The following is a 25,811-nucleotide window of genomic DNA, read 5'->3' on the forward strand; positions in this document are numbered from 1 at the left end:
GGTGTAAGTCACCACGACAGTGTCTATGGCTGATGTCCCGCTGCCTGGGATATACATGTGGGGCTTGAAGTGTGCATCTGGCAATACGGGTGTACCGGGGATCCTGGGAGGCCCAGACCACCCGAGAACCCTGCAAAGAGAGCATTCCAGTCAGTCACTTTTCCCACGGAGTCTGTGAGCTCCTCGAGGGTCCCCGAGTGGATCCGCTGGGGGTGGGGGCAGAAGGAGGCCTGTGCTCTCACCACTTCAGTTTAGATCTCTTGGGAGCAGATCTGTGGTTCGTTAGATTCCCAACAGGGTCTGTGACTCCAGAGTCTCAAGAACCACTGCCCCAAAGCCTGAGTTCATTGTAATGTGAGTTTTTCTTGCCTTTGCTTCCTTGAAGCTTCCAACATCTCTGTGTTGTTTCCACTTCCCCCTCTGTGTTGGTTTGAGTTGTGGGGCGAGGACAGCATTTGTTTTGCCGGCACAACTGTGAGCTGGAATCCAAAGAAATAAAAGGGGGAAATAAGCATCAGACTGTGGGTTACGCCCCAGCCCACAAGCCAACTGGGGAGCGTTTGCTCAATGCTTTGTCAGCGCCGCTCCCCGCAGGCAGCCCCACCGTCAGCAGAGCCGGGTCCTGGCGGTTACCTTGGCTAGGCTTAGCGACACCTGTGTTCTGGCATCAGGGGTGTTTGTGGTGGAGAGTCCCTGTGGACTTCCCCCTGTGATAGAACAGAGTCCACCCCCATCCTCCGGAGAGGGGCGCATCATGGTGTTCATTCCTGTGGGAAAACCCTGTGACCTTGCCATGTGCCGCCTTTCCTTGTTCCTCTGAACCTGCAGCCTTTCTTGCGTCCTGGCTTCTGAGAGGTGTGGTTCTTGGTGCCCTGGCCTTTCTGCCACCTCCCCGGCTCCCCTGGATTGAGCCCTGTGTGTCTGGGAGAGCCCAGAGTGTCCTGTAGACACAGGTGTGCAGGCAAGGGGCGCACATGGCACATACCTGGCTCGGCTGCCCACGTTGAGCCAGGAGACAGAAGAGATGCAGCCCAGCAGGAGTGGGGCAGGAGTGGGGCGAGAGACCCTCTCTGGGTGTCGTGCAGTTGTGTGCAGTACCAGAAGCATGGAGCCACGAGATTGGCTAGGGGAGGGAGATAGAACTGGAAGCGGCTGTCAGAGGGGCCACCTTGGCAACCAGGAAGGCACTGCACTTGGGTGGGGAGGAGGCGAACAAACGCAGCAGGGGAGCCTCTGGGGCCCACATGGGGTCACCTGCAGGGAGGGGATGGCCTGTGTCCCTCCCATCAGCCATCACCCATCACCTGTGTGTGATTCAGAGCACACCTCCCGGCTCTCCAGTAAAATAACTTTCCAGAACCTGGTGCCTGGCCGTGGCCTGGTCTCCTCACGGGTGCACCCAGCACAGTGGCACACAAAGCGCTTCCATCCTGTGAGAGGCTTTGTGCGGGCGGCCCCGAGACCACAGCCATGGCCGTGCATTCCGTCATGGAACCTGACAGCGTTGGTGAGCCCAGGACACTCACCTCGACGTTGCACCAGAGGTGGAAAAATGACACAACCGGGACTACTACACCAGCGGCGGAAAATAACCTCCAAGGAGGTGGCTTTTACACTCATTTCCTGCTTTGTTGTCTTTTTCCAAAAGACGTAAATGATCAAACTCTTTCAATCAAATTGCTTGGCGTCTCTGGGAGGGGATTTATCGGTGGGCTTCCCCGTCCGCTCCAGGGACGGGTGTGTCCTCCATGCCCGAGTCCTTCCTCTACCCAGAGAGGAGGAAGTGAAACTTGCCCTTGGCCAGGTCAGCTCCCTGAGGCAAAGTTAGATTTTGTGGTGATAAAGTAAAACTGGTTTTGCAGTGTCTCCACCCGCCCCCCCACCCCCCACCCCCGACACCTGTGTCAGTCATCACCTTGACCAAACTTCTAGAAACCGCAGATGGATTTCTCCCAGGGCGTTTATTAGGAGACCCTGAAAACTGGCTGTTCTATTCCGCTTGTCATCACAGGGCTGTCACGATTTCTGCGGCCTCTGCCACTGCTTTACCTGCCCCTCCCAGAGAGTCACAGCCCGGCCACCCCCTGCCTCTTATTTTTATCATGGCTTTCTGTGTCCTTGTTCTGATGCCTTGGGTTGGAAACCGTGTTTAAATGATGGGGAAAGTGTGAGAGTTTGAGACGGTCAGTATGCAGGGAGATGGGAAGGAAAAAGGAATCAAATGAGACCTGGGTTGTTCCTCTCTCCACTGCCATTAGAACGGGGTCAGCCCCTGCGCCTGCCCCACAAAGTCCTGTAAGATCTTGCCCTACCCATCCCACCCCTGGAGGCCACCATGCTCCGTGCATCCCTGCCCTGAACACACCCAGCTCGCCCGGCTTCCAGCCCCTGCAGATGCTATGCTGTTCCTCTTCCTGAAGCTCCCTTTCCCAGACCTCCTCATCTCCCTCAGCTGCCGGCTCAAATACCATCTCTCCAGGACGTCCTTCCCTGCAGCCCCGTGCACCCCATCATCTCTCTGTGGTGTTTCTTGAATCAGAAGCAATTTGTTTTGGCCAGGCATGGAGGTTCACACCTGTAATACCAGCACTTTGGGAGGCTGAGGCAGGAGAATCGCTTGAGCCCAGGAATTCAAGACCAGCCTGAGGAACATAGTGAGGCTTCATCTCTCCATTTTTTTTTTTTTTTAAATCAGCCGGATGTAGTGGTGCACACCTATAGTCCCAGCTACTCAGGAGGCTGAGGTGGGAGGATCGCTTGAGCCCAGGAGTTCAAGGCTGCAGTGAGCTGTGATCGCAGCACTATACTCCAGCCTGGACAACAGAGTGAAACCCTGTCTTGAAAATAAAGGAAGAAAAGAAAAGAAACAAGTTTATGTTCTTGTGTACTTGTTTCTCATTATTACTCTAACTGAACATAGGTCGCATGAGAGGAAGGGTCCCGGCACGTAAGAATCACTGAGGCACTCGATGGATAAGCGATGAATGAATGGATGAGTGATGAATGAATGATGCATGAATGAATGAGTGATGAATGAATGAATGCAGGCCTTGGGCTGGGCTAAGAATCCAAGCTGGAGGCATTCTCACGTGGCCGTACCATGCTTCTGTTCTCTGGTTCCATTTCCTCTTTCCATTATTTTTGCGCCTGTTTTTGATAGAACCCGTGCGTGAGGCATCCCAGTGCCTCTGCCTGCCCCTTCCCAGCAACATAATGTGGCTGCACTCAGAGTACCCCTCTGTCCTGGCCACCTCTCTCCCACTAGAGCCTCTGTCTGTGATGGTGTCAGCTGAAGAATGACAAGGTTTGTGCATTTGGAAAGGAGAGCCTCATTCCTCATAAAGGGTTGCAGCCTGCGGGTGGCTATTCTGACAGGTTGGGAAGGAGAGCCTCCTGCCAGAAGCCAAAAACAGACACTTCAAGGGAGGAGCAAAGGCAACAAGAATTTATGGATATTGGTGGCCAAATATACATATTCAATAAGCTGTAGGGGGAGTCATAAATATTTATGAAAGGAGAAGCGTGCACATTCACATTTAAGCCTTATGCTCTTTCGTGGTCCCATGTTCAAAAAAATGGTGGCAATGGCATGATTCGAGGGTAGGGTTTTCTTTCAGCCCCCTGAGACATCAGAGGGGAAGCAGGGGACATGAAACCCTCACCGTGCATCCTCTGTAGACTGGCCAGAAACACTGTGTGGTTGGTGGATTCCTGTCAGGCAAAGAGGAGGAGCAGCATCTGGCAGTGGTGGAGGCCTTTGAAAGGGAACCCAGCTTTTTGAGAATCAGAAAACTTTGCATTCAGCAGTGCCCTTTTGGTGCAAGAGACTATTCCCAATTCTCGGCATACTGTCAGCACTCGGCACGTGGTCTCTGTTATGGTGGGGAAGGAAGGGGAGTTGGCTGGAGATGGCCATGGGCAGTGGCCATCAGCCATGGGGGCAGAAGCAGCCCACGGTGGTCTCAGGCCCAGGGAGAACTTCCTAAGGGGCCAGAGTGAGCTGTCACAACTGGTCCTGGATCCACCATAAGAACGAAGCCATAGGGTGTGGTGACCTGGAGCCATCGGTGATGGCTATAGCAGGGACTTTTTGCTCAAGTTGTGGGAGGTAGGGAAATAGGTGTGTCGGGCTCTGTGGAGAAGTTTCTAAGAGAAAAAAAGACGAGTTGCTGTGGGATGCAAAGCAAGGGAGGGTGGTTGTTTTAGGAGTGGAGTGGGGGCTGGAATAAACCCAAAGAGACTTGAAAACTAACAGAAATAAGGAAGCTAGCAAGTGCGTGGGGCGCATTGGGGTGGGAAAGAATGGTGTGGAGGGACTCTCTGTGAATTGGGAGAAGACGCACTTTAACCTCCAGAAGAGAAAGAGTTGATGGACAGTGTGCATTGAATGGGGTCCTGGGGGGTTCCTCCCAGGCAGCCCCAGAGCCAGGGCCTGTGGCTGTTAACGTGGGAAAGGGAAGGAGGCTGGGGCCCATTGTCCAGGTGCTGTGTGCAGAAGGCTTCCTTTCCAGTTTTGGCACATGTTGGGAAGGAAGCAGGATGGAATAAACATGCAGCAAAAAACCTGAATTGTATTTCTTTGTACTTTATAAGAATATTCCCCCCCCGCCGCCCCTTTTTTGAGACAAAGTCTTGCTCTGTCCCCTAGGTGCAAGTGCAGTGGTGTGATCAGAGCTCACTGCAGCCTCGAACTCCTGGGCTCCAGCCGTCCTCCCACCTCAGCCTCCCAAGTAGCTGGGACCACAGGCACGTGCCACCACACCCAGCTAATTTTTTTTTTTTTTTTGTCTGTAGTAGAGACAAGGTTTCACTGTGTTGCCCAGGCTGATGTGGAACTCATTGAACTCAAGCAATCCTCCCCCCTCAGCCTCCCAAAATGCTGGTATTATAGGGGTGAGCCACCCTGCCTGGCCAAGAATGTCTCTTGAAACAAGTTGCCGAACTCTAGCCCCCAGGTCTGCTCTTCCTGTCAATGGCATTTTGTTGGAACTCAGCCACGCCCATTCCCATATGCTTTGTCTGTGGCTTTCAGGCTTCGTGTTACCCACAAAGCCAAAATTACTATCTGTCCCTTTATAAAGTTCAGTAACCCTGACTGAACTCACAGTGTACTCACTTTAACAAAATTCCAACTGAAATCAGGATAGTGCATCAGTCCACTGAGTGCTTCCTGGTGTACCTGTGTGCCCATACAAAGAGGAAGCTGCAGGGATCAGGCTCATAGAGCTAGAGCCTCCTGCTGTGAGATTTTTCTATTGCTAACAATTGGTGGACACCCAAAATTTGCCCTTTGAAAATATGCATCAATTATGCCTTGTCGATGGTACGGGTGGTTTGTAACAAACTAAACCAGGGCTGGACTCAGTAAAAGTTGTGTAAGTGGAGCCAAAGTGAGTGAGGGAAAGATGCCTTCATTCTTGGCGTTGGAAGTGCCGACCTCTCCATTCATCCAGGATCTGTGGAAAATGGGACCCTGGCTGCCCTTGGATGGAGTCCAGGCACCCTTCTTCCCAGGGGCCAGAGAACACCTGTGTTTCCCAGGACGTTGGGGACCTGTGCTCAGTTCCCCTGGGGAGAGAGCAGTTCTGATCACTCGTGCCAGGAATGACTCGAGTCAGAAGCAGGTGACTTTGACGTGTTCTGTTACCTAGAAAATGAGACTGCTTTGGAGCCAGGCAGCTGTGCACACAGCCAGATGGGCTTGATGTGTGCTGAGTAGCCACAAAAGACCTGAGTGGGGACATTGAGTGACTTCGTATCAAACCCTGTGGTGGTCCAGCGCACCTTCCCAGGACCGCAGACGAGGCTCCCACCACAGCAAGAAAATTAGGATCTGACAGCCTACCAACTTAGTACACACCTTCCCGACACGTGAATACACACCTGTATGCTTTTATCTGCTGAAACAAATCTAGCAACATTTCATTGTTTAAAACAATTTCTTTTGAATATATCCAAATTCAAATTGAAACAGACCTTCTTCTGAAATATATAAAGAGTTGATATGAAGCATAATCCAGGCCAGTATTACATTTGGTTCAATTCCCAATGCCCTGTGGGGCTCACGGCATCGGGAAGGATGCTGGCCGAGTGCCAAGACGTTTGTGTTTGCCCCCACGCCTGTCACTTCCAGCTGTGGGACCCGGGACAAGCCTGATGTCTGCGGGCTTCTTGTGCTTATCTGTAGAACAGACGCCTTGCAGCCTACACAGCAGGGGGGGAGCTGGGGATGGGCGCCTGGAGGCAGCTCTGGCTGTGGCATTTCTAGGTGTGAAACCCACTTCGCCTCTCTCAGCTTCTTCTGTAAAGTGGGTTGAACTCAGGCTCTGCTTTGTGGGGTGGTTCTGGGGAGTGGAGGAGCCCAGTGTCTGGCTTGCAGCAAGCCCTGAGTTTCTAGTAGCTTCTACAAAAACAGAAACGGCCACCAGGTCCTCAAACCACCCCCTTCTGGCCAACCTCGTTGGTAGCCAGATGTCAGCCTCAGCCTCTCATATCTAGGGAGGCATCAGAATGATCTGTCGCTCATGGTTCTGGTTTTTTTTTTTTCCTTTTTTTTTTTTTTTGAGACGGAGTCTCGCTCTGTCGCCCAGGCTTGCCTGATCTCGGCTCACTGCAAGCTCCGCCTCCCGGGTTTACGCCATTCTCCTGCCTCAGCCTCCTGAGTAGCTGGGACTACAGGTGCCTGCCACCTCGCCCGGCTAGTTTTTTTGTATTTTTTAGTAGAGATGGGGTTTCACTGTGTTTGCCAGGATGGTCTCGATCTCCTGACCTCGTGATCCGCCCGCCTCGGCCTCCCAAAGTGCTGGGATTACGGGCGTGAGCCACCGTGCCCGGTGCTCATGGTTCTTTTTAAATTGCACAGATTGAGATGCTGGGGGCCACCTAGAAGGACCGTGAGTCACCTGCTCTGGCTGATGCATGCCACATGTCACCAGAAAGGTCACCTTTTTGTATTGTTAGACTCCCCCCAAGTAAACTTACAATGTACCTCAGAATACTCAGTCTAAAACAACCGGGCTCGCTTTGAAGCAAGCAGCCCAGCCGACTGCATGAGCGCTAGCAAGACGACCCAGCTGTCCGCACAAAATAGTCGGCCAAACAGCGCTGGCAACCAGCGGTGCAGTTGGCGGGGGTGGGGGGTTGTTTGTTTTTTAGCACACTTTGGAGTCCTAAAATGACAACCTCAGGTGCTGAAGTAGAGCGTAGGGAGAAAGAACGCCAGGCCTGGTGACTTTCCTCTCTTCTTAGCAACTCGCCTGTCCAAGGGCCCACGGGAGCCTCAGAAACCGTCTCTGGGCTGCCTCGGGCCGCTTTGCCCTGGAAGCCAAGCCTTTCCCATTGTTGGATGAGAGAAAGCTTGAAGGGTGGCGGTGAGCTGTGCCTTCTATGGCAGAGGAGACTCAGACGAGAATCAGACCCAGCGTGTGGCTCTCCTGCCTTCCTGGTGACATCATCCTGACTGGCTCAGAGCCTCACGCTAACCCTGTGTGGCCTCATTTATAATTAGGATGGCGCCAGAGCTGCTCGCATGACACCCAGTGGCAGTCATGTGACTTGGCACGGTGTGCAGGACTAGCAGGCCTGGTGGCTTGTGCTAGCCAATTTGATTTGTTTCTTTAAATCAGAAATGTGAGTTTGACCCCAGCCTGGGGTCTGCCACGTATATTAGGCTATTGAGCCATATGTTCAGTGTCTGTCCCATCCAGCCCCCGTTTTTAGGTGGGAATTGAGTCCCAAGGCGGCATGTGGTTGTTCCAGCCTCAGCTGGGACTTCACTGTCCCAGCAGGGCTGTCTGTCCTGTTAACTCCCCTCTGACTTCCTCTGTGGTTAGTAATCCCTGTCCTAAAGACACACAAAGTTCTTGCAGCTTTGGCATGGGAGCAGTCCCACCAGTTGTGGAAACTGTTTCCTCATGTTGCACAGTCCTGGGGGAGGTCCGTGGATCTCCTGATCACTGTGGTTCTTGGTGGTACACCCTCTGTCTCTGCCCCGGGCCTCTTCTGTTCTCTGCCTTCTCCTCCCTGGGTGGTCTGTGTCTGAGTCCACCAGCCTTCGTCTCTTCTGCCCGCAGTGCTCTCTAACTGGCCAAGGTCAGCACTGCACGCTCAGCAGGTCCAGCTCGCCCTCTGTCCCTTTCAGCCTCAGGCTATGGTGTCTGTTTGGTGAAATGCATTCGTTTCTCTCTGGCATCCCCAGAGAGTGGGAATGGTGACAACTATAATCCATATTCACCCTGTCTGTTAGCTTTCCGGGGCTACCAAGACAAATGACCACAAACCAAGGGGCTTCAAACAACAGATACTTGTCCTCTGACTGTTCAGGAGGCCACAGGTCTCAGTCAGGGCTCCCAGGGTGGCCCCGTCTGGAAGCTGTGGGGGAGAAGGTGTTGCAGGCCTGCCTCTCCTAGGCCCTGCTGGCTCAACCCTCCTTCTGTTCCTTGGCTTGTGGCTGCGTCTGTCCAGCTTCTGCCTCCATCTTCACATGGCCTTCTTCCCTCTGCCTCTGTGTCTGCTTTCTCTTCTTATGAGGACGCCAGTCGTTGGTGACTTCCCCTAATCCACAAGAACCTCATCTTAATTCTCTCTGCAAAGACCCCATTTTCAAGTAAGGTCACATTCTGAGGTTCTGGGGGGATGTGGGCTTTGGAGGGAGACACTGGTGAACCCAGCACGCTCTGCACATCATCTTTTCTCTCCCGTGAGCCCTGGCAGTGATCGATTTCAGGGGACATTTGGTAGACCAGGGAACATGGAGAATAGAGAGCCCATGGCCATTCCTGCGCCATCTGCTGGAATTCTGCGGGGAGCGAGCCTGCCCTGCTCCCTACACTGTGTCACACTGTGCCTCTTCCTCTGCAGGCCCTACTGAAGATGGACTGCCAGGGCCTGGTGGTCAGACTCATCCAGGACTTCGTGCTCCTGACCACGGCCGTAGAGGTGGCCCAGCGCTGGCGGGAGCTGGCCGAGAAGCTGGCCAAGGTCTCCAAGCAGCAGATGGACGCCTACGAGTCTCCTCACCGGGACAGGAACGGGGTTGTGGACAGCGAGGTGAGCCGCGGCTGAGCTTCGAGCTCACTGAGCCCCTCTGTCCCTTGGCTCTTTGGACCCATGCAGTGCAGCTGTAAAAAGGTCTGCCTCGTGGCATTTCCGTGAGGGTGAGATGGGTGGAAATGTGCACGCATGTGCCCAGCACTGGGTGCGCCTCACTGAGCGGGAACCGTCCTCTGGATTGGTTGCCATGAGCCCTGGCTTTAGGATGTCCTTCCCACACGACATGGGAAAGACAAACAGAACTGCCTGTCGCTTGCTCATTTCGATCTTAAATTACCATCAGTAGGATTGAATAATGCAGTGACGCATACACAGAGGCCTTTGTGAGCTGTTCTGGGCTGGAGTGATACCTGGTACGTTACATAACTTGGGCCAAAGCCGGTGTGGCCGGGCTGTTGCTCAGAGGTCCTTTGTATGCTTGCTTGTTTGCGGAGGGCACCCTAGTAAGCTTCCTGGAAGGCGGTTCAGGCTTGCAAGATCCAGGAAGCAGGAAGTCCCAAGCGCAAGGCTGTGTTTTATGAATGGGATGAATTTCCAAATGAATGGCACAGAGAGGAAGTGCCATAAGGATTGTAAGGAAAGAGAAGTCCTTTCTGATGATTCATTTGTTATGCACCTACTCTTGCACAAAGCCCTGCTTTTTTCCCTCTGGAGTGTGTGGACCCCGGCCCCGAGATGGTTCCCCTGTTTTTTTCTGTGGGCTCGTTCACTCGCGAAAGAGTGTCTCAAATAGTGACTACAGAAGCTGCACCAAGGAATAGGAACAAATCTCGTTCTGTCTCCTAATCTTTCTTCTTCTCTCCCTCCTTTTGTTTTTTACGACTCCACCTCCCAGGCCATGTGGAAGCCTGCGTATGACTTCTTACTCACCTGGAGCCATCAGATCGGGGACAGCTACCGGGATGTCATCCAGGAGCTGCACCTGGGCCTGGACAAGATGAAAAACCCCATCACCAAGCGCTGGAAGCACCTCACGGGGACTCTGATCTTGGTGAACTCCCTGGACATTCTGAGAGCAGCCGCCTTCAGCCCCGCGGACCAGGACGACTTCGTGATTTGAGTGGGTCCCCTCCCCTCCTGCTGCTCTGGAGTGCAAGCCCTCTTCTGCCCTGAGTGCCGCGGTCACCACGGAGCTGAAGAGGGAGGAAGGGACAGCTGCTCAGACAGATTTAGGGCCCGCCAGCTAGGCCTACACCCATCCTGTGCCACCCTCCTCCATCGAGGGAGAGGCCTGAAGGGACTGCCTATTGCAGCTCGTTGCCAATCACATAGCTTTCTATTTGTTAAGTGTAAATTGAAATTTAAAATCACTTTTCTAAAGAATGGGGGGAAGGGATCTATGAGAAAGGTGGTGTCTAATTTTTTTATGGACCATAAAGGTTTAAAAGAAAACTTAATAGGGGCACAGGCTGTTGAGGTTTTTATGTTGTTATAGACCTTTTTAAATTATGTTAGAGATGTCTATATGTATTTAAAGGTCACTGGGGGCATTTCTGATTCCCGGCCACACTTTGCATTTCAGCACTCAGCCCAGAAAGACACTCGTTCGGTTGCTGGACCTCTTTCACTCCCTACACATAAGAACGTGAATCACGTGGGAAAAGTGGCTTTTCAATAAACGGGTACAGCTTATTCTTTCTGAGAAGGCCCGAGGTCCTGCTCCCTCCTCGGGTTGGATTGTCTTCTGAGCTTTGCCTCACGCGTAGTGAATGACCATCCACAGAACATGTGAATCTTTGGTGAGCTTTGGTGGGCAGAGTGAAGTCCCGCGTTAGCATTTAGGTGCCCTGAGCTGTTTCCACCAATAGATTAGAAAGCAGCCGTGCCAGTTGCATTTAGTCACTGACAAGAACAATGCCATTTGAGAGTGAGGTGGTCCCACTACTACGAGGCCATTGTACTGTTTTTTCCTTGGGGTCAAAGCAGTGCTTCCCATAGAGTTTGCTGCCTCTTCTGTGGACAGGAAGAAAACTTCACGAGCGAATCAGAGCCTTGGTGGCCACCGACTCTCGTGCTTCTTGCAAATGCTGTGGTTGGCCTCACAAGCAACGCCTTATGCTGATGTGCACAGGTGCCAGCTACCATTTGCCAAACTCCGCATTTCATTTCATCTAAGGCTTAACCCCTCTTCCTTCCTGGTGTACCTACGTCTCCTCGAAGGAAGTAATAGTTTGGATGAAACGGTTTTTTGTACAATGTAAAGATCATCTGAGCAAGATGAGCATTCTGTAAAAATGAAAATGTGTCTCCCATAAAATCAGGAACTTGGCACAGTGTCGCATTAATAACTTTAGGGTGCAGACGTGCTGTGTGAATCTCACAATGCCTCATAGATGTCACGTCTTGGAAGGGAGCAGGAGGAAGGACTGATACCTGGCAAATCAGTAGAGTGAGGTGATCCCCAGCAACGCGCCAGGACACACCTGTGTGCCTGCAGTTGTCAGGGGCCATTTGGGATCCCAAATCTCATTCTCTAAAACTGCTTTCCTGAAACATGTTACTTCCTTAGTGTAATCAATGTATACTCCCTTACTGCCCTGAAACGTTGTATAGCTACTTATTCAGATACTGAAGACCGATGGACTGAAAATAAGAACAAACACTAGCTATTTTATGCTGCAAGAACCAGGACACACAATTCGCCAATCATCCCACCATGTAACCTTCGATTGTGCTTCTGAACTCCACCCCATAATTTCTCCCAGAGATCATCTATCACCTTTTCCCCAAAGAAGAAACAAAACCAGTTGCACCTTAAACCATGGATATTTTTTCCTCAGGGGCTTTAAATAGTTTCCTATGCAACGTGTCTTGTAGCACAAATAAAATTCTACAAAAGTTGCAGTAAATTTTATTTGGATATTTTCACCTGTTAAGTGTGTGTGTGTTTTCTGTACCCAACCAAACTTTAAATAAAACAAAAATAAAACCTAATGTAAGTATTTATACATAGACCAATGGCTGCCTCCCCAAAATAGTCACCCCTAGATGACAGCATGACAGCTGGTGTGGCAGGTGTCTATTTTCTTGCTATTCATTTAATTTGCTCTTGAAACAAGAGTCACTCAGTCATCACTAACCAAATGGGAATTGGTGTTACGTCAGGCACCCAAAGGAAAGCACATCGATGCCTTGCTTTTTTCTGGGTCCTGTGAATTGGCAACCCCAATCCCGCAATAAAAAGTTTAGGATGGAGTCATTTCTGTGTGTCAGGCGTCAGCCTTGAAGTGCTGATTGCAGCAAACAAGGGCACACCCTGCTTTAGGAAGACCGTGTTATGGGGGACTCCTAATGGAGACCAACTCCACCTGGAGGTAGGGGGAGGAATGGGGCTTATGGAACATGACTTTGATGCAAGGCTTGAAGGCTGAGTGGGAGTCAGACCACCAACAGGCCAGACCTGGGGACCAGTGTGTCAGCAACGTTGATAACACAGTACATGGGGCAAGGAGAGGCTGAACCCGCCACATGGCTGGAACTTGGGGAGTGAGCACAAGCCCTCTGTTAGCTGGACGCTTTCCACCCCTTGTACCTGTGTTGATTCCACCCTGCAGCACCTGCCAGCTGGGTCCTCACACCCATTTTGCAATTGAGGACAGGGCTCAATGTGGTCCCATAATTTACATAGCCAATAAGAGAGGCAGGGACCTTGACTCAGGGCTGCTGTAACAAAGTGCCGTGCGTGGCTTAGGACAACAGAAATGTGTTCTGTCACAGTTTTGGAGGCCAGATGTCTGAAATCAAGCTATCACATGGTCGCTTGTTCTCCGTGTCTGTGACTAAATCTATCTCTAAGGGCACCAGTCATAGGATTTAGAGCCCACCCTAATCCATCAAGACCTCATCTTAACTTGATCACACCTAGGATGACCCTGTCTTTAAGTAGGGTCACATTCACAGTGGGATTTAGAACTTGGACACGTCTTTTTGAGAGGCACAATTCACCCACCACCCTGCTCCATGCCTGGCCCTTTGGGCATAGCCTGCTTGGGAAGAACGGTGCACGAATCAGGTTTAATCTATCTTGGTGCCCTCCGCCCAACATAAAGCCAGGGTGGAGGAAGGCAATTCTTTAAAGGGAGAAAGCTCTTCTGATGGACTGCTGTGTTCCCCCAAGACCCATCCTCTTCCTGAGCCAACGACTGGGCTGTCTTTCCCCATCTCCCTTGCAGTCAGGTGCAGTCCAGCTGGAGGATGGGAACCAAAATGCTATGGGCCACCTGCTGTTGAGTCTGGCTCGCAGGAACCTTCCAGAAATCCTCCATTCTTCCAACTGATCACGAGGAACTCCAAGTTCCTAAAGGTGAGGCAGGGGCAGACAGAAGGACCCCAGGTCCCTTAGGGACCCCCCGTAAGCTCTGTTCAGCAGAGTATCTGTCACATGGTATCTAGAGAGATAAAACTGTGATTGGCCACTGAGAAGGTGAGAGTTACTTGTTAGAGTGGCTGGTGTTGCTTTACCTTATCTCAGGTATATTATGCCCAGATGATCACTGTAATCTACAAGCTGGCGGGGAATGCAGCTTGTTCTTAACTGGGAAACATCCCTACCACGCCTCATTATTTCAGGCAACAAGATCCCCCTTTCACACTATTTTTTCTTGGCCTACACATGTTCACAATTGGTCAGTACCAGTCTGAATATAAATGACTTTTCTCCCTAATACTCCTAGGCCAGCTCAAGCAGTTCAGTTAAACCTCCAGCTTGTTATTGATATTGATTTGGACATTGACATTGTTGAGAATGATAATTAACATTATGGTACTTGTAGGTCTTCTTCAGGACCTCATTCAGGAGAAAAGATTTAGTTAGAAAAGAGTTAGGCTCTGACTTCTTGAGGAAAGGACAATTTTGTCCCTGATTAATTCTTGCCTTGATCTGCACCTGGCCATCTTTATGTCAAGTCACTTGGGGCATGTGTCAAGTTAGTTATTCTGTAATCCTCCAGGCCCCAGCCCCTCTAAGTATCCATCACCCCACAGTAGTGCCCAAGCTCAGACTCGGTCCTAGGGCCCTTCCCCAGCCGTGGTCCAGATTCCAGCAGCTCAGGTTTCACAACCATTCCTACTGCCATGACCAGAATTAAGACTTTTTTTTCTTGATGCTCATCCTCTTTTTTTGGTCAAGCTACTCCAACACCCTCCCCCTGGTCCTCCCTTCCATTTCTGTCCTCCTCTATCCAAAGGACAAAGGAGTCCTTTCACAGGAGCCCTTCCTGCATCCTGCTGTGTGGTCAACTCTGGGCTCATCCCCTTTGCTCTGTCCTTGCACACACGGACTTCCTCCAGCACTCCCTCGACCATCTTTTTATAAAGCTTCCTGCATTGGTCTAAGCTGTACCCAGGCTGTGGCACCTTTCCTTCCCTACCTGGCAGAGTCACACACTGAGTTCCTTGAGGACAGCGACATTGTCTTGGCTCATCTCTGAATTCCAAGAGCCTAACACAATCAATATTGGTTTCTTGGAGGAATTGTTCTTACCTCTGCAATAGAAATGCATCTCCAAATAAGACGGCTTTGGCTATTGGAGTGAATAAAATGGCTTCATGTTGTGTTTACAACCAATGTAAGAAACAAGTGAAAAGTTGTCTACCAATGAATGCATCAAAACCAGCTTGGATTTTAAGAAGTCAAAGATGATCCTTGCAGGGATGGAGCTCAATGAAGTGTATACCAAGAACCATTATATTCCTTAATGAATCATTCTCTGGCATGAGGGAAATGTGGTCAGTTTGGTCCATGATTTATGCTACAATAAAATTTGGCTTTATGTAAAATAGATTGAAATGAACAACTTAGCTCTTCCGTGCCATAGATCAACCCCTCTGGCAGTTTGATAAAGGCAATAAACTCCTCAGTATTATGGAAATGCACATAAAAACCCTGGGCTCACAGGTGAAAGCAATTATGTTTACGTACAATTACCAACAATTTTTAGAAATTGTGGTGTAATATATGTACTTCTTTACGCATTAAATAACACAATCTAGTAGTTCATCTTACATCCGCCGGAAACTCAAAATAGTGATGAGCTTTTCGCTACCTGCAAAAGCATTGACGGAAATAAAAATATCAGAGATTTCTATGTTTGGCACATCACAGGAACTCCTAATACTAGAGAGGTTCCTTGCCTAAGTGCATTCTTGAAGGAAGCACCAACGTCCAGTTGCAGGTTAATGAAAATAAAGACGTAATGTTTTCTCCTTATTCAAGAAAAAAGAGCTTGTCCTAAGGAAACTGAAGTCACCCAGATTTGCTATACACATTTTTTAAGTGCTTGTATTAGTCTTTTCTGCTCCAGGCTAGCAAGAATTGTATTTTTAAAGCTTTGCTTCTCTGATAGAATTTTCTGTTTAATGAGGGAGAAGGAAAATGTGAAAAATTAATTGGTTGCACCTGTGACTTTTTAAATATCTAAAGTCATCTTTCTTAATTTTCCATTTCAATTGGCTTTAAAAAAAATCTTTGTGCTTATGTCATATATATATATTACAACTTTCAATGTAATTTTCATTTTGGGAGGGTGCAGCATACATCTTAGTGAGCTGCAGGCAGCTTGGCGTTGGCAGAGGGCCACTCGCTGCTTGTCAGAGACAGGCCGGCCCATGTCAGTCCTGGGCACGCAGAGGGTCCAAGGGACAGCAAGGGAGAAAAGAGATGGTTCCTGGGCCTCTAGGAGTTTGCATCCAATAAGGAAGATCAACACACAGGAGCAGGCCAGGAGCACTGGTTCATGCCTGTAATCCCAGCACTTTGGGAGGCTGAGGCAGGCAGACCACTTGAGGTCAGGAGTTCGAGACCACCCTGGCCAACATGGTGAAACCCCGTCTCTACTAAAAATACAAAAACTAGCCGGGTGTGGTGGCGAGTGCCTGTAGTCCCAGCTACTAGGGAGGCTGAGACACGAGAATCGCTTCAACCATGGAGCATGGAGGTGGAGGCTGCCACCGTGAGTCAAGATTGTGCCACTATACGCCAGCCTGGGTGACAGAGCAAGACCCTGTCTCAGAAAAAAAAAAAAAAAAAAAGACCCAGGAGCAAACACCTGAAACTGAAGGGAGACGGCAGCAAGCGGAGAAAGTGCTTGAGGAAGAGGAGAGCACCTGGTGCGTGATGCAGCTTTGGATGCTACCAAGGCTGAGTATTCCAAGGCTGTGAGAAGAGACTCCCAAGGCAGGGTGGGGTCCTGAGAAGATAGAGAAAGGACAGGGAGAGGTGTTTATTAATTGATAGACACTGATTTTCTGTTTGCCAGGCATTCTTCTAGGCCCTGGGATGGGGTCCCTGTCCCCATGGAGCCCACATGCTAGTGGGGAAACAGCAATGAACTAGACTCATATGCTTGAGGAGAGAGAGATGATAGGAAGAAAAATCAGTGATGCACTGGCCAGGGCGAGGCTGGAGCAGGGTAGCCTGGAAGGCCTCCCCTGTGAGGTGAAGTCTGGGGAAGAGTGAGCAGCTCAGAGAAGCTGGAGAGTAAGTTGCTTTAAAAAGGGCAAGGGGGGATTAGAGTGGGACGAGCTATGGTTTGGATGTGTCTCAAAACGAAATGTCATGGCCGGTGTAATGGGATGAAGAGGTGGGTCTTTAAAGAGTGATTAGATCAGGAGGCTGCTGCCTCTACAGCCCTTAAAAAAAAAAGAGGTTTTGGCCGAGCTCAGTGGCTTACACCTGCAATCCCAACATTTTGGGAGGCTGAGGCGGGTGGATCACCTGAGATCAGGAGTTCAAGACCAGCCTGACCAACACGGTGAAACCCCATCTCTACTAAAAATACAAAAAATTAGCTGGGCATGGTGGCACATGCTTGTAATCCCAGCTACTCGGGAGGCTGAGGCAGGAGAATTGCTTGAACCTGGGAGGCGGAGGTTGCGGTGAGCTGAGATTGCACCATTGCACTCCAGCCTAGGCGACAAGAATGAAACTCCACCTGAAAAAAAATAAAAAATAAAAAACGGTTTCAAGTAGCGTTTGGCACACTTGCCCCTCTGCCCTGCCCGTGAGGACACAGCATTCCTCCCCTTTGATGGTAGCAAAGTTTGATCTTGGAAGCAGAGAGCAGCCCTCACCAGCCCACAAACCTGCCCAAGCTGTGATCCTTGCCTCCCAGCCACCAAACTAAGAAATACATTTCTGCTGTCTTGACACCACCCAGCGCTGGGCATTCGTTAGAGCAGCACAAATGGACTAAGAGAGATGGGAAGACAGGCCAGTGGTGAGCAGCCTGGACTGGCAGACAGGGAGGCAGAGGCCATGAGACCTTCAGGCAGTGCCAGGCTCGGCCTGAAGAGGCCTTGGAATGGGGAAGGCAGAAGGCAGACAGACACGGAGGAGGGAGGGTCAACTCGTCTGCCGTTTGGCTGGACAGGAGCAGGCTGGGCCAAGAGGGACTGGTGTCCTGGGAGGATGTGGCCCAGGCTGTGGTGAGCAGCTTTGCTGGACTGGAGGAGAGGAGGGTTGGAGGGAGAAGCTGTGGTTGGGGGAGAAGCTGAGTAAGACATAGATGGGGGAGCAGGAGGGAAAGCAGATCTAGGACTCAGCTCTGAATGGGAGGATCTAAGGCATAGCTGGAAGATTGTGGACCAGAGGGTAAAGGCCTTTGAGAGACGGCCGGTGAGAAGAAAAGGTGGAAATACGTAGAAACCTGTTCAGCAGCCCCTCATGTATCCACCCATTGAGTTGGTCATTAGGCGTCTGATTCAACCGCCTTCCATCTCTTCCTTCCCTTTCCACGGCGACTCCTGTACTTCCGGGCACTGTCACCTCTCGCTGTAACCGCAATTCCAGCCTTGTCCCATCAGCTCATCCTCCATGGCCCCCAGAAGGGTCCTTCTAAAATGGATTCAGGCCAGGCACGATGACTCACACCTGTAATCCCAGCACTTTGGGAGGCCAAGGTGGGTGGGTCACATGAGGTCGGGAGTTTGAGACTGGCCTAACAAACATGGTGAAACCCTGTTTCTACTAAAAATATAAAATTAGCCGGATGTGGTGGTGTATGCCTATAATCTCAGCTACTTGGGAGGCTGAGGTAGGAGAATCATTTGAACTCGAGAGGTGGAGGTTGCAGTGAGCAGAGATCACGCCACTGCACTCCAGCCTGGGTGACAAGAGAAAGACTACATCTTAAAATAAAATAAAATACAAAATAAATTAAAAATTGGATTCAGGCCGGGCGCAGTGGCTCATACCTATAATCACAGCACTTTGGGAGGCCGAGGTGGGTGGATCACTTAGGTCAGGAGTTCAAGACCAACCAGACCAACATGGTGAAACCTCATCTCTACTAAAAGCACAAAAAATTAGATGGGTGTGGTAGCACACTCCTGTAATCCCAGCTACTAGGGAGGCTGAAGTGGGAGGATCACTTGAACCCAGGAGGCAGAGGCTGCAGGGAGTCGAGATTGTGCCACTGCACTCCAGCCTGGGCAACAGAACGAGACTCTGTCTCAAGATAAAAAAGGATTCATACCCCTCTCCTGCTTAGCCTCTGCCATCAGCAGTCCCCAGGTTTAAGCTGATGAATGGAGGCTCCCAAATGCCAGCTTGGAGGTCACTGTGGGTCCCGATGAAGCTTTCACAGGTACACGAAAAATGAGAGAAGAAGACGGTGCACAGAGGATTTTCATGAAGTCACATTGATGCAAATCAAATAACTGTCTCTGATCCTGAAGTTAAGCCCTTCTTCACTTCTTTCTGGTGTTAAAATGTCCTATATCCTGGTGACTGAAGGTGACAGGGGATTGTAGTGGCAGGAGTTGTTTTGGTGTTTTAATGCCTTGCTTGGCAAGGTGAAAGGCTGGCCAATAACACATATCGTTCCAGACTTCTCTTGTTGAACACAGGGAGGGAGAGACGGGATGCCTGCCTGCAGCATTTCCACGCTGTCTGCCCCTGCGGCTGTTTCTGCCCTCACTGGAAGGGTGGCCTTTGTCCTATCTTCCGGGTGCTCAGCATCTTGGAAACTCTCTTGCTGTATTTAGGACCCTTAAAAAACAAACTCACAGCTTCCCTAGCAGCTAAATCTAAGCATATGACCAGAATCCACCACGTGGAGCTTGGACTCTGAGGCTCTGATTCATGCAGAAGGAGGGAAGGGAGCTGGCGGGAGTGTCAGGGCAGCCGTGGTCGCCAGGGTGAGCTCCTGACCCGGCTGAGAGTCCGTGGGGGACATACGGCCATGGCAGTTTGTCCTAGTGCCAGGCACGCCCGCTGCAGCCACACGTTTATCGCCAGGTCAGTTCTGGACGGGGTTCCTGGAAGCTTAGTGCGGAGTGTGGGGCTCAGCTCTCCCAACCCTGTTGTGAATTGCCCAAGTCTCCTTTAATAAGCCCCTTTGGTGAAGAATCAACCCTTGGCAATTTCTATTGCCTTCAAATTAGCACCTTGACTTCCTACTCTGTTTACTCCTTCAGGATTCAGCTCTACAAATCGTGCACCTAGGAGAGTCTTCTGGAATGTTCCCTCTGTGAAAGGTCCTTCCTTCGTTTTCCCATAGCTCTCTGACCTCACCACAAATAGAACCTGAATCTCTCTGTATCACAGCTGAGTCTTTGCCTGGTGTACCCCACAGACTGTGAAATGGACAAAGAGGATGTCACAGCACTGGACTCACACTCAATAAATTCAAACTCACACTCAATACATTCTTGGATGAATGAAATCTTCAGAGAAATTCCCTCAGGGGCATGGAGGCCACGTCCCAGTGCCTGAATAGCTTTGTGAGTACCTTGTGGTACTCCTTTCTTTTTTTTATTGAGACGGAGTCTCGCACTGTCGCCCGGGCTGGAGTGCAGTGGCACAATCTCGGCTCACTGCAACTTCTGCATCCCAGGTTCAAGTGATTCTCCTGCCTCAGCGTCCAGAGTAGCTGGGATTACAGGTGCCCGCCACCATGCCGGGCTAATGTTTTGTATTTTTAGTAAGATGAGGTTTCACTAGGTTGGCCAGGCTGGTCTCGAACTCCTGACCTTGTGATCTACCTGCCTCGACCTCCCAAGGTGCTGGGATTACAGGCGTGAGCCACCATCCCCGGCTGACTCCTTCTTTCTTAATCAAACAAATACATGTTTTGTGGGGGAATCCAGACTTTGTTCTAGAAAGTTTCATCGCTACTCGTTTCTAGTTTGCTGGTCTTCCCGCTATAATGTTACGTATGTTTAACTCAGCTGAAGCTCACACTTTGGAATAACAAGTGCTTGCTGTATTTTTCACACACCCACATATTTTTCTGCACTTGAAGTGTAAAATCAGTTCACACCCAGGGTGTAGATGATCCCACTTAGGCGAGAATAGCAAGTATGGGTACACTTGGTGGACATCTATAGCCTCAGGTGGGCTTTCTGGGTGTTGAAAGTTCTCTCTGAATAGTCCCCTGACACCTGAGCCAGCCCAAGACAGGTAGAGGGGGGTAGGGAGGTTGCCTGGCAACTCCAGGAGGCTCAAAGCCATCCTTTTTGTCTAGGAAAGAAAAGATCCAGAAAACAGAGTCACTTACATTTTTTTAATTCTGAGCCTGGTTAGAACCAACATACATAGAATGAGGAATTTACAGCAAAATTCACACCGACAGATCAGCATAACAACCTGCAACGCTGACAGGTACAAACGCAACTCTGTGCCTGTTTACGGGAGTGCTGGATGGGGTGGATTCTTTGCACAGCCAGTGAATTCATAAGGATATAATTATGCATTAAACATCTCTTTAGAAAATCAGATTCCAGTTCTTCCAGGCACTTTGTACAACACCTTTATATGTTCCTCATTATCACATTTTCCACATGATAGATGAGCTGAGAAATTAAAGACAGGAAAGGGGATGTGTGTGTGTTTTGAGGGACTCAGGGCACTTGACCTACTTAAAAATAATTCACACAGACCCTAGAGATTTATGGATTTTTCTCAGGTCCTGGGAGGTGGCTATCATTTTTCAAATATTAAGTTTGTCCAAAACATACACAGATATACCAAAGGCTGATGTCACCATGTCACGCACAAGAATATCAAAACAGGGATTTTTTTTTTCACATTCAGAAATTCATATCCAAGCAAAAACAACTCCACTTTCTGTTTGTGATGTGCATATAACAATATTCCAAAATTCTACTTCAAGTATTATTAAAGTCCTTTGGTGTAGTCAGGCAGCTTTCTCTCCTGTAATGAAAGAGCTTTGTATGGTTACTCACACTTCACTTCAAACAAAGCAGTTTCTTAGTGTCATTATTAGTATCACTACTTTCGAAATGTCTTAAAAATATGTTTTCTAGGTCGGGCGCAGTGGCTCACGCCTGTAATCCCAACACTTTGGGAGGCTGAGATGGGAGCATTGCTTGAAGCCAGGAGTTCGAGGCCAGCCTGGGCAACATAACGACACCCCCATCTCTAAAATAAATAAATGAATAAATACAATTTAAAAAAATATATGGTTTCCTTACATTATTGATTTTTTTTTTTTTTTTTTGTGGTCAGAATCTCTTTCTTGTTGCCCATGCTGGAGTGCAGTGGCACCATCACAGGTCACTGCAGCCTCAACCTCCTGGGCTCAAGTGATCCTACCACTGTAGCCTCCCAAGTAGCTGGGACCACAGCTGTGTGCCACCACCGTGCCCGGCTACATTTTTTCTTTTTTAACTTTTAATGGAGATGAGGTCTTGCCACGATGCCTAGGCTGGTCTCGAACTACTGGCCTCAAACCCTCCTCCCACCTCGAACCCCCAAAGTGCTGGGATTACAAGCATGCGCCATGGCACCCAGCCACGTTATTGAAATTTTTATAAAATTTTCTTATTTGGGTATTTTGCAAATCAACCAGATCACAACAGAGCTCTGGTTGAAATATAATTACCTTGGGTTTCCATGTATATTCTTTCATTCACAGCTCTGGGAGGAGGTACCAGCCTAGTAATCTGGAGAAAATGAAAGAAGTCCACTATTTAATATCATTCTGAAAACATAGTTGCTGTGGCCACTCATCTGTGTCTTTAAGTGTAGCCCATGGAGCTCCTGAAGAAAACTCAGCAGGAGAACGCCTGGTAAAAATGCAGCTTCCAAGGCCTTCCCAGGTCTCCTGAATCTGATGCCTGTGGAGGCCCAGGAATCTACATTTTAGCAAGCTTTCCCTCGGATTCTTCCGTGTCCTAAGGTGTGAGGACAAGCTCCATTTTTGATTTTTTGGTAAAATTCTAGACAGAAAAGAAACAAATGACTGCCATGTCTGGAGAGGAGGGGAGGAGCGGGGATTCTGTTTGTGGTTTCTAAATATTTCAGCAGCCACAGCTCCAGCCTCTTCCTTCTGCATCTCCTGGCTTCCAATCATTGTCCGACTTGCAGCACCTCCCGCTGAAGTGTAATTAAAATCCAAGCAGTGGTGTTCAGGGAGCCTTCTTGATGCAGATCATGTGACTGGGATCTGTTGGGTTGCCCCCGCTGAGAGGGATAAAGAAGCCAGCCAGGGCTTAGCAACGGACCCCCTCTCTCTACCCAGTGTCTGTCTCAGGCTTTCTGTGCATCCAACAGAGTGATTTTTTTTTTTTTTTTTTTTTTTGAGACAGAGTTTTGCTCTTGTTTCCCAGGCTGGCGTATAATGGCATAATCTCCGCTTACCACAACCTCTACCTCCCGGCTTCCAGCAATTCTCCTGCCTCAGCCTCCCAAGTAGCTGAGGTTACAGGCACGCACCACCACACCCAGTTGCTTCTTTAAAATTTTTAGTAGATACGGAGTTTCTCCATGTTGATCAGGCTGGTCTTGAACCTCCAACCTCAGGTGATCCGCCCATCTCAGCCTCCCAAAGTGCTGGCTTTACAGGCATAGGCCACCTCGCCTGGCCTGAGAGAGTGATTCTTATCCCCTTGCTGGAAACTCTGAAACAGGACAGCATGTGCCCCTGGCCAGGCTGAGGCTTGGGGCTGACCCGGGGCTATATGTTCAGGGACTAAGGGCCATGGCTGTTTGGATGGACAGAGGTTCCCTGTCTCTGTGGAAGGTACCACGTGGGCAGATCCACAGTCCTCACATCTGGCTGATGCCAGTCTTCCGACAGGACTTGGCTCAGGCCCCTCTTGCACACTGGTACCTGCGTAGTAGGCCTTTGTAAGTCCCTGGGAGGTGTGCAGGTGAGGATGTGTGTGTGTGTGTGTGTGTGTGTGTGTGTGTCCACCAGGGTCAAGGAGGGTTCTGAGACAAGCCCAGTTCCTGGCATTCCTTACCCTGGGCAACACCACGACTGCAGAAGCAAAAGCGGCTCCAGTTTTATTCCTAGGCCACCTGGACTAATAACAGCCAAGACTCACTTAGCACTTACCCTGTGCCCATCACAGTCCTACGCACTTTAGAGATTTTTAACTCATTTGATTCTGGCAACAGCCTGTAAAGTAGACAGAATTAACCAAACTGCACGTTCTGCACATGTATCCCAGAACTTAAAGTATAATTTTTAAAAAGTGAGGCACAGAGGGGTTAAGCAACTTTCCCAAGGTCACACAGCTAGGAAGTGCGGAGCTGAGATCTAAATGCGGCTCCAAGGCTCTAACGTGTGTGCAGTATCCTGCTGCCATCATGCTCAGGTGATGGTTTTCTGAGTCAAAAACCTCCAGCCTGGGCGAAGAAGCGAGACTCCGTCTCAAAAAGCCAAAAAACAAAAACAAAACAAAACAAAAATAAACCAGCAAGATAAAAATAGTGACTTAATTCAAAGTGGTAAATAGCAAAAGTTGTAATTTCTCACTCTTGACATGAAGAGGACGGTAAGAAGTGGAGAAAGACTTGCCATCGATTTGATGCTTTTTGTTTTGATTTCCTTTGGCCAAGCAGATATCATTAGTTTGCATTCTCTCTGCACACTCTGATGGCTGGCGTGGAGACAGCACGCAGGCCTCCTGAACCAAGAGTGATTTTAAAATTTGCTGCAACATAAATGTCTGTCAATAATGGAGTAGTTAGAGAGCTCGCACTACATTTAGACAATGGCATCCTGTTCCACCATTAAAAGGGAAAAGGCAGCTCTATAATTATTGGTGTGAAAGGCTTTCCAAGATACAGTAAAGGGAAAAAAGAGAGCAGTGAGTATAAAATCTCTCATTTATAGTGAAAGAAAAAAAATAGAGCTGTACGTGAAGTATTTCTAAAATGACACTCAAGAAACTTAGTCATGGGTTTGCTGGGACCTGCAGTTCAACTTTTGGAGAAGGACCCAGTTTCCATTGTGTTTCCTTTGATGTTGTTCAGCATCTTACTCAGTGCCCATGTAATTTTCATAATTCTACAGACTTTTTTGGGACAGATAACTTATGAAATGAGAGCAATTTAGAATTGTCTGTAAGTACCCAAGGAATAGAGCAAATACCCCAATTTGCAAAATTAAAAATCAAACAAGTACCTAATTAACATGTTGTTAATCAACAAAGTGGGCATATACAGACAGATAATCAAAACGAATTGCGTATTCCTACAAGACTTTTGCAGCCAGGGTCCATGGATGGGTTTTAGGGGGTGTATTAGTCCGTTTTCATACTGCTGATAAAGACATACCCGAGACTGGGTGATTTATAAATAAAAAGAGATTTAATGGACTCACAGTTCCACATGGCTGGGGAGGCCTCACAACCGTGGTGGAAGGCGAAAAGTACATCTTACATGGCAGCAGGCAAGAGAGAATGAGAACCAAGCAAAAGGGGTTTCCCCTCTAAAACCATCAGATCTTATAAGACTTACTCACTACCATGAGAACAGTATGGGGGAAACCACTCCCATGATTCAGTTATCTCCCACCAGATCCCTCCCACGACACATGGGAATTATAGGAGCTACAATTCAAGATGAGATTTGGGTGGGCACACAGACAAACCATATCGGGGGTCCATGAAACCCTTAAAATGATGCACAAATGTTTTGATAATTTTGGCTTGTGCATCTTCTGAGGAGATTATGCAGAGTTTTTAATAGATTCTCACACAGGTTTGTGATCCACAAAAGCTTAATCACCATTAGCCTAGAAGTAGGCAAAGGAGGATGTCAGTATATTGTTCAAAGGTTAATGAGTATTGGTGAGGGACTCTCCTGTACAAAGCTAAACAAAATGAAGGTATGAGGCTGTTAGTCTCCAGGGACCAACTCACTGACTCTGATGCCCAGGCACACCTTGCCCAGATGTTCTCAGCAAGTACACATCAGGCAAAGCACACCCACAACAGGCACCTGCACCTCTAGCAGTCTGCAGGATTGCACTCCACTGGCTGCAACAGGAACCCGACCGAGAGCGGATGTGGCAAGGAAAGGGTTTCATTTTCTCACCTAATGTGTTGTCCAGGGTGGGTGAGCGTCCCTTACTCAGAACACACAGCCTCCCTTAGAGTGTAGCTTTGTCCCATGGTCCGCCTCTGGGTGTCAGGTCCATTTTCAGGCAGGAGGAAGGGGAGGGGTCTCTGCTAGCTCAGTGTGTCTCTTTGTGAAAGGGAAACAAGGACTTTGCAGGTGACTGCATTCAGTGGAATTCTGTTGCATTGCATTAGCAGAGCTGTGCTCCATGGTTGCCCCTGGTTATAGGGAGCCTGGGGTGGGGCGTGGAGGGTTATGTTCACTCATTGGTTACAATCTAACCATGTATCCCTAGGGATGCTGCTCATCGGGAAGAATAGAAGTGAAGAGAAATTATTCAGGCCTCAAGTGGAGTCTGCCATGTATGGCTTTGTTTCCCCTGTGAGCTGGCAAGCACAGATTCCTGGATCAATTGGGGTTAAAAACTGGTCTCATAGCCCCATTG

General features: G+C 49.3%; 1 protein-coding gene across 4 annotated transcripts in view; it reads left to right on the forward strand.

The window, feature by feature from the left end:
* SH3BP4 (SH3 domain binding protein 4) overlaps nt 1-11,924 on the forward strand; it is a 102,849-nt gene extending 90,925 nt beyond the window's left edge. For 2 of the 4 annotated variants that reach the window (XM_003908118.4, XM_017947105.3), the window contains exons 5-6: nt 8,860-9,048; nt 9,887-11,924. In XM_003908118.4, coding sequence (XP_003908167.1) covers nt 8,860-9,048; nt 9,887-10,111 — 414 coding nt within the window. In that variant the 3' untranslated portion in view covers nt 10,112-11,924. The remainder of the gene's footprint in view (nt 1-8,859; nt 9,049-9,886) is intronic. The other 2 variants (XM_017947108.3, XM_017947107.3) reach the window with 1 other exon arrangement.
* The last annotated feature ends 13,887 nt before the right edge of the window (nt 11,925-25,811 follow it).

This window comes from Papio anubis, chromosome 10 (assembly GCF_008728515.1).
Source record: "Papio anubis isolate 15944 chromosome 10, Panubis1.0, whole genome shotgun sequence".
Taxonomy (NCBI): Eukaryota; Metazoa; Chordata; class Mammalia; order Primates; family Cercopithecidae; genus Papio; species Papio anubis.